Source organism: Bradysia coprophila (genome assembly GCF_014529535.1).
Source record: "Bradysia coprophila strain Holo2 chromosome X unlocalized genomic scaffold, BU_Bcop_v1 contig_12, whole genome shotgun sequence".
Classification (NCBI taxonomy): domain Eukaryota; kingdom Metazoa; phylum Arthropoda; class Insecta; order Diptera; family Sciaridae; genus Bradysia; species Bradysia coprophila.
Window position 1 is genome coordinate 1,877,416 of NW_023503293.1, and position 9,608 is coordinate 1,887,023.

A 9,608-nucleotide genomic window follows, 5' to 3' on the forward strand; every position below is an offset into this window, starting at 1 on the left:
TGGTTTTTGCTCTATTTTTGGAGGACTAACAAGTTCTGTAAAGTTTTACGTGTCGCTTTTGGGTAGTTGGACTGAGGCTGTTGCTCTAGAACCACAAGTGATTTTTCCTAGTTTTTGTTTTATTTGAAAAGTACTTCGTCAGGGCTGTCGTAATTGCGCTCAACGCAATTTCTAGGATTTATACTTTTTGGCGCATAGAGTTATGGCTATATGGGCCTGTACGGTCGCATGTTCACTCGTTTTTTAATCAATTCAGTTTAAATTATAACAAACGTATTTCCTCCAAGGACTCGGTAAACGAGTTTTTATTATATTTGGTGGCGTTGAAGAAAATGCTTCTTTGTATTCAAAAATAATTTAACTTTTATTTTCTTTGTTAAAAATAGGAAATTTAAAAATATTAACAAAAAATGTAATGCACAAACGTATATACACACAGCCACCAAAATACTTAATAATCACTTCTAGGAGGTTCGAAACCTGTGGGAGGAAGATATTCTCTATCACTGGGCGGTACAAATTCTTTTGGCGGCAGATACGTTCGCTCAATAATTTCCGGTTCCGGAGTGGTTATCCGGGGTTTATCATAGTGGTATCCGTCATCATTGAGAACATTTTGGCTTCCACCTCCACCATTGTTAGATACATCCGTCACTTTCACCTTCACATCATCGTTGATATGAAACGAGTCTCTTTGGTACTGGTTTACGACGTTCTTTTCGATTTCTGCCTTGGAATCGGTATCCTTATCGGTACCAGCCAGTAGATTGTTATTTTGGCCATTTGTGTTTATAGCTTTGTTCGGCAATGTTAAACTGATGCTCGGTCGACTAACCGGTAGGGGTTTTGGTTCCGGTTTTGTAAAGTTTATTCTATTTCGTTGAAGAAAAAAAACGATTAGAATTGTTAGGAAATACATTTAGTCAGGTTATTTCACTCACTCCGGAATATCAATATCGTCTAACATTGTAATTGGATGATAGCCGAATTCGTCAGCAGTGTACCTAATGGTCAAAATTGTTCATTGCTCATCAATTGGAATTTAATTTCCATTTTTGGAGTATAATTACCTCACTCTATATCTCTTGCCATCAGCTCCAGTATACGCATAAGATCCCATAACGACGAATGTTTTGTTATCTTTCAATTTTCCTACTTGTGCAATCGAAATTCCATTCTGTGTTTCGAAACTATTTATAAAAATATATTGTCAAAAGTTACTAATTTCACTGTGCAACCAACGCACTTCCAGCAAAGGTTTTTCTAATGACAGCTGTCAAATGGAGTACAATTTTGTCTGAAATTTTTTTTCACATCTTTTTACACTGCCAAAATTGGTTCGATACCCTGTTTCTCACTCATGCACTCATGCTTGAAATGCGTTGTTGCAACATAAATAACTATCATCGACTGTTTACTCACGTGTATTTAAATTTTCCCGTTCCGTGGTTTTTATTCACTGAGTTCGTAATTTTAGCTGTTTGAACATTTCCAGTGAAATTTGAAGGTGGCTGCAAAATAAATAAATCTCGTTTTAGATACAGTTAAAAATTGACGCCTTTAGTTCGAACCGTATCATCTTGTTCATCGGGAATTTCAAGTTCTGGATCGTCTATGAAATCGTGGAACGGATCTTTTGTAGGCTTTCGCACAATTTTCCTACATAGCACGATCCCAATGAGGTACACTGTTACGATAATAATCTGAAAAATTTGAAAATAAATTTGAGCACTGTGCGAAGATATTGATTCGGTATCAGTTCGACTTAAAGTAAACATCACGGTCCCAACGAAATTTCGTAATCATGGACAGATCATAATCATGAAATGCTGCTAGTTAGGAACAACGCTTTTCCCAAATGATGTGGGAAATAAGCAACGAAGTTGTGATATTTCAACACTAGTTAGAAAATAATTTTTACATGCGTCGAGAACCGTACTTTTCATGTTTCAAGCACTTCTTTTGACGCCCTCAGCATGTAAAATCCATTACATAGCTCAAAATAAAAAGATGTGCGTTTTCATGTGTTTATTGACAACAAACTTCACACTAAAAATTCCTCTTTCGTCTTCTTATCCCTATTATGTAAAATACCATTTACGCAACTCAGCATCATAATGTGCAAAATTTGCAAACTTTAGGTACCCCTGTTGCATAAATCGCTAAATCGCATAAATTTTTGAAGTGAAAAATGAGAGTTCGTGCAGCGTCTTTCGAGCGGGGGAACCAGTCTTTTTTATTGACGTGTAACATGATTAACCTGCGATTAACATGATGACGAATCAGTGATTAACCAGTATTTAACCATGGAAATCGTCAAAAAACTATAATTAAACCTGAAATATGGTGGTTAATCATGGTAAATCACTGATTAACCGTGCGTATTCACAAAATCATGTTGCTGATTTACAGATTAACTGATTAACCATGTTAATCCCCCTCGATGTCTTTGCACTCGATGTCATAAATTGTAAAAGTTTGTAATTACTGGAAATGTTTAATGTAATGAAATTAACTGGAAAGTTGTAAAGTAAAGCTTAAAGTAAATCAGAATCCTTACAGTCGGAGGCAGTGTAAGTGTAAATTTCAGCATTAATTTTCTTCAGCTGATTTAGTCGTTGGAAAGATGACCATCATGGTTACACTTTTTTGGTGTTTCTGTTGTTTTTGGCTACATATGAACCGTTACAAGTTCGCTGAAGTAACCATTTTTTTAAAATAGGGATATCAACTGCTCATTTGATAGGTGAATTTAAAATCCAATAAGACCCCTAAAGTACTCGCAATTACCTTTCCAACGACACCCTGCACGACTACATAGCTTTCATGTATCTGAAATTGAAAAGAACTGGTAGTTTTGGCTTTAGGGACCAAAAACTTTCAGGTCAAAAGAATCCCTCATTGCAATGCACTCCAAGGATGAGTGGTACTCTGAATAGAGTACTGAAACGGGACAGTGCATCAAACAAATTTTGGCACTAGAGACATTTTTCATAAAAAAGTACTCTATTTGGCAGCTGTCTCTCGTGAAATGCTTGAAATGCGTTGCTCATAGCCGTTCCGTAATGTTGTATATACTACACATTAATCAAAAATTTACAAACCGGCCTCAAGAAAATACTCTAAAATAGAAAAACGAAAATCAAAATATTGCAAAAAGTATCACCATCAGCCGTGAACTCTAGCTCCAGCACACTTTTTCATTAGATTATTTTTATTCATTTTTAAAGACGACTCTCAGTCTACTAAAACTAACGATCTCATATCGATACAATTGATTTATGTAATTCCGGGACATAATCCACACGGATTTTTTTTCATCGAATTTGAATTTGAGCAAACAAATTCAAGGAACGCACCTAAAGCATAAATAGAGTAATGAAATTGGATAGTGTATCGAACAAGTTTGAACACTGTAAAAAATTGGAAAAATTCTCATATAAAATAGAATTCAACTCTATTTGGCAGCTGTAGTCACTCGAATCACTTTTGCTTGAAGTGCGAACCGTATACATGTATACAATAGTGGCTACTTGTAACAGCTGACAGAGAGACATGTAGAGACTTAGTTTTGGATTGCCTAATGAAAACATAACAAAATAAATAGAAAAATATCAAACATTTCCCCATATGAAATTATTACAATGCATAACAAGGGTGGGTTGTAATGCACTGCAAAGGCAAACAAAGCAATAAAAAAAGCTTAGGGCAATTCTCACTTACCAAAAAGGGGAAATTTTATGACTGTCTTACAAAAAATTAAGTAATTGAATGTACATTCGCAGACAGTAAAAGCAATTTACAAATGCAAACGGCGATAAAGAATAAAAGTAATAGTAATTGTGCATCTTGTGCAATTTACAACTGGGATAAATACAGGATTCGGGAACAGAGAACAAAGTCAGTTATTCCGTGGGTCTGGTCAGTGCAAAATCTTAGTATCGTGGAAGTTCTGTGGAAGTCTTTTAATAAACTTGGTTAATTTGTATCTTAGTGAAGTTAGTAATTGTTAGATGGAACTAATATTGTAATTGTGGGAAACATTCCAATAAATGTTACAACTTTGATCTTAAAAGTTATGCGAGAAAATACCTTCACGCCTACCTTGGTAGATAAATAACTAATGCTAATAAAAATATTGTATCCATATCTGTAAGTATTCTTCTACCTATATTACCATTTTGTTTTGAGCTAGCAAATTTCATGAATTCGTAATTAACTCAACTATATTGATTTACCGGTGAAAAAAACATTATTGGTTCTCAAACCATAAATTATGTGAATTGAAGAGATTATCCGAGTCAGATCTTCAGGAACGGTTAGTTTCTAAATTATTAAGCAGAATGTTTTGGGTATCCCACACGCCGGAAATTTCAGACGCGCGATGACACGGTTCGTTTATGGTTATTTTTTTTTTGAACATATCGAGCGCACACTTTTTTTCTGTCGAATATATGGGAAATTAAAATCATAGTCGGAACAGCAAAACGTCATCGTCAAGTTCAAGAATAATCACCTTTTTTCTCTCTCTATATAACAATTCTGTTTTATGTGATTTTGTGATCTGTTGGTGAATGGAACTCGTCGAATAAATTTGAAATCTTTTGTGATGATGATGGTGATGGCGATATTATTGATTTTATATTAAAGTTATTATCGATTTTTTCAATTCAAGGATTTCTTTTTCTGCTGCTTATCAAAGAAATTCTCATAAATTAAAGAGTTATTGTGGCGAGCAAGTCATGCATGATTCAGTAGTCGGAAGTACATTTTGCTAATTTAAAGAACAAATACAACTTTTTTTTTGAAAGTTTCTACTTCCGACACTTAAAGATGTTTCAAAACTGAAACGGAACTCAATTTCATGACATTAGAACAATTTATTAAATTCAGATACAACTCAACCCGAGTTTACATGACAAGGGATAAAATGTTTAGTTTTCGGCTTCGCCTCGGATCAACAATCACACGGAAACGTGACATATAATATAGTAATATAATAAGCCATTTTCGACCCTAGGGCAATCAAAGGCATGTAAAATAATGTATTTGAAGTCTATCGAATGTATGGGATGATTTGACGAATAATATAAGCTTAAAAGTAAGTAGCCACGCCACAGTTGCACAGTTGCATCACTCAAATATACGACTTTATGAAAGCTTTTTTTTTAAGAATTAATTATCATTCCATAGAGTGTGAGGTATCCAATGGGGATTCTAGACGAGGTATTTCATTGTCCTTACATTCTATGTGTCTTTACGCTCTATTTTAAATATTTGTAAAAAAAACCTGGTAAAATTTGGACAAATCTGTCTAATTTTGGCAAATTCATAAATTACGTACGCTTTTTCAGTACAGTCAATTTTCAATATGAATTTGCTTCAGCCACAGCACTGCTACTGGCATGAACACTGAATTGGCAAGTGTCAAATTTGGAGTCTTAAGTGATACGAGCTACCGCTTAGGATTTTTTGTATTGTATGTTTTAATTCATATAACGAAAATAAGTCATATAGCAGAAACGCAGTGCCTACTGCGATTTCATCAGCCTCCGAATATTTTCTATGTTTGTGCTAGTAGCAGTGCTGTGCTTCAGCTGTTTTCCAGCTAATCCACACAAACAATCAAAACTGTTTATATACGTCTTTATACACTGCCTCTGACTGTACTGTCATAAAAATTAAATCTGAAATAAATCGAGAAATATGTGGCCTGCGAAGTTAACACTATGTTCTACCCCTCTTAGGGATTCAGTTTTTTGACAACACTAAAAAAGAGTTACGAAATTTATGAATGATACAGTCGAAGAAATGTAGATTTCGGGATTTTAAGAGACATCATCGTTTTCATCGCTTTTCTGCATTCTCTCATTTCGCATGTTATTTCAAATGGCAATTGAGAGAATTAGAGAAATGATGATATCTCTAAAAAAAACCGAAATTTATATTTCCCATACTGTACTTCACCTCACTGCGATACACCAGAGTGAAGTTGTTTCATAAAAAAATAGAGCGCGAAGAATGAAAAAAAATGTGGCTTCTCTACAGGTCGATGTTTCCTGTAGCACTAGATACCTAAGGGGAGTATGCATAATTTTCATAAAACAGGAACTATTCGCATATAAATATACAGTAGCATCCGCACTATTCATTCTATTTAAATAATATAACCAGACCCTCTAAAATTTGAGTTACGGTCTGTCTATCTGATAAGTATACTTGAGTCTATACACTATATCTACACCATCAAATTGAAACCCACAAAAAATCTGTTCGTGCAACTTTAGAACTTTCTCGTTGTGATTAAGCTCAATATATTTTTTACAAATCTCATTTTTTCATCTTTTAAAATTCAATTCTTATATGCCATATTCCAACTGAAAAACTAATAATAATTTATGATAAATTATGCAATTAAGATCCTAACTGTTATTTACTTATTTCGCTTTTTTATCTCATTGACACCATCATTTAACTCATTCATCCATGTGATGAGACACGAAAACGATTCAACAAGAGGTTTTTTTTTGTGTTGTTAATTCGAATTGAGAGCTCTGTGTGTCCGAAATATCGAATTTCAGTAAATGGCTTAGCTATTCTGAGTGAATTTTAATTTCATTGTTGAAATTTATTTCAATATCTACAATGAGCGAAAATCGATATTCATGGATTATCAACGATATTAGCGCGTATAATTTACATGATTTATTTTGTATTTCAATAGAGAGATAAAAAAAGGTTCGTCGTTTTGGTAAATTTTTGTATTTTTCAATCAATAAAAAAGTACTTTCTACCCATCGTTCTAAACTGCTAACCATTAATTACCATAATGAAGCAGAAATTAATTTTAATGAATTGTTAATTGGTATTATGGCTAAGAATATTTTTTACGTTCAGCTTATATTCCAAACAGAAATTTGATTCGAAAAAGAGCCGATTTGTCGCCGGTTCTTCGGTGGAGGTATAAAGATTAATTAAGTCGTAAAGTCCATGTCAATTAGTTGAGACAGAAGAATATTGAATATTTGCTTGCCTTCTAGTTTTAATGATATTAACTCGTAATCAAGACTTCAATCAACTAACTGCACTTTGGTGTTTTAATCCAAAACTTAGAACACTTAGAATATGTTCTTTTTGCAATAAATAGTTGTCTTCTGATAGAGTAATCGTATTTTCGTGTTCATCGATTCATCATCCTCGTTAGCAATAAATGATAAGCGACACGTTCAAACTTTCGGTAGTGGACCAATCGATTCGAGCAAAATAGTTTTTTTTATTGGCGTTGGGATAATAATTCAATGTAGTTGATCCTAATATCAGCGGATAACTCCAACAAAAATCTCCGCGATTCTTTAGAGCTAAGCTTCTCGTTCATTTGTTCAACGAGGGAAGAAAAATTGGAAATTGCATTTTAATTGATGTTACCCGACAAAATGCAATTTCCAACGTTTTTCACAACAAAGTCTTCCAAAGTTTCAGCGGAAGGGAGAAAATGACTAATATCTCGTGTGCGTTGTGAAAACTCATTTTTTGAGACCCTTGTGGTCGAAAAACTGATGGAGTAATGGATTTTCGTCAAATACACCGACTTAGTGAAAGAATTTTTGTTTCGGAAAACTAGTTGTTTAAGGTATGTACCCGATGGAGGGCAAAGGGCAACATAATTTGAAAACCGTCGAAACCGTTGTCAAAAATTTTACAGAATCAATAAATAGAAAATTTTTACCAGCTACTTACGTCGGAAACCGTACTTTCAAGCACTTCTTTTGACGCCCCCTTATCATGTAATTTTTAATTATGTAAGAACTGTTATTTACAAAGTATAATCTTTTCAAATATTGTATCAACGCACTTCAAGCATGAGTGCTACACTATCTGGCAGCTGTCACTCGAAGCATTGTTGCTTGAAGTACGTTGCTTGTATTGATGCCGTGGGTCCAAATTGATAAGTACGCAACTTTGAATTTGTCCCTTTCACGTTATCGACGCAGTAGGTTAGAATTTGAATTTTAAGTTAGAGGTGAGTGGGCTGCCCATAAAAGTGGGCTGCCCACGGGACATGGGCATGGGCATTTTTCAATTTCGTGGTCATAGGGCGCAGAATGGGCACTTTTCAAAAATGTGTGAGCCCACAAACTTAAGTCTTAAGTGTAGTCAAGATTTTCCGTACGATGTAATATTCATCAAGAAATTTTAAAACGGCTTTCGCACATAAAATCGTGTTTCCAACTCATCAATTTACTAGAATTTTGCACGAACGATGTGCTGTCAACCTCAGTTTCGCCTCAGATTGACAATTTTCAAATTTTTTGCGAAAATTTCCGATGTGGGCATGGGCTGGGCAGTGGGCATGCTTTATAAAATTCTTGGGCATTGGCTGCGCCGTGGACATGTTTTTTTAAATTATTGGGCTTTGGGCAGGGCGGGCATAAAAATTAGGTATGCCCACTCACCTCTATTTTAAGTGAACGAGTGGGTGAACAAATGAATCGAAAAACAAATATCAACGTTTCCCTATAACATATAAGAATGGGGCGATTTAACGCTACGTTACACTTTCCATTTTCAATTTTTAGCGCACTTACTGCGTGAATTAGAGATTGAAAAGGTAGCCACAATGTAATAGTTCAGATTCACAAAAATTTGGTTTCCGAAAGGATATATCTTAGTAACATTCCAAATCTCACTAGATACTATGTACTGCTGTAATTTTGTTGATTTTTCATTACATAAATTAGTAATACGTAAAGAATGGAGATTGGCAAAATAAAGTTACGCTAAATTGCAAACGTCTATTAACAAATCGTTTTGTTATTGAAACATATAACACTTTTGCATCAAGATCACAAAAACGTTTTGATACATCACAACAATGGAACAAGAGAGTTTGAGGTGTTAAAAATAAATTATTAATCTATTGGACCGTGACTAATTTAATGTAATTAGGAATATTAATTATCACAAACTCAAAAATTTTTGACTCACAATTTTCATATTCATGATGCCAATTTGGTTTAAAAATCAACGCGATAAAAATCAATTAATCGTCTTCTAACGATAACTATCACAACAGAACACTGTGATTTATTGGAATGATCGTTAATTACTATTTTCAAATGTTAGAATAATTTTTGAATATTTTCTATTTATATGAATATCCCTTCTTATGGTCAAAGCTTTTTTATTTAAACGAAAAAATATTGTCTTCTCCCACCATCTCAGCATCTACGTGCTGATGCCAAGAAGTTTTGAATTTGCCATAGTGTTTTTTCCGCAAATTTTGTGTTAAATTATTGACGCACTGTGCTTGTTATAATTTGCTTGATATGATGTTGCATCGACACAAAAAAAAACTATCCCACATAACGACCCATACACTCAAAATAAAAGCTTCAAAATTATGCATACTCAACACTAACTAATGTCGAATGTCGAAGGCTGAATATCGCTTTGATTTTCTATACACATCACACTGTCCATAGCTTATAACTATTAACACATAACAACACACTAAATTACCTTTCCATCCGATTTGTCTCAGAAATATTTATGCAGCGGATGCGAATGATACAGAATAATTTAGTCAAATTTGTCTATCAAACGCATAT

General features: G+C 34.1%; 1 protein-coding gene across 1 annotated transcript; it reads right to left on the reverse strand.

Moving 5' to 3' along the window:
• Positions 1-354: 354 nt before the first annotated feature.
• LOC119067575 lies at positions 355-9,109 on the reverse strand. Its single transcript, XM_037170660.1, has 6 exons — positions 8,986-9,109; positions 1,572-1,703; positions 1,423-1,511; positions 1,071-1,190; positions 942-1,004; positions 355-872 (listed from the first exon to the last, which is right to left on the reverse strand). Exons 1-6 carry the CDS (start codon positions 8,998-9,000, stop codon positions 452-454), a joined length of 840 nt encoding a protein of 279 aa, XP_037026555.1. The 5' UTR covers positions 9,001-9,109; the 3' UTR covers positions 355-451.
• Positions 9,110-9,608: the final 499 nt, after the last annotated feature.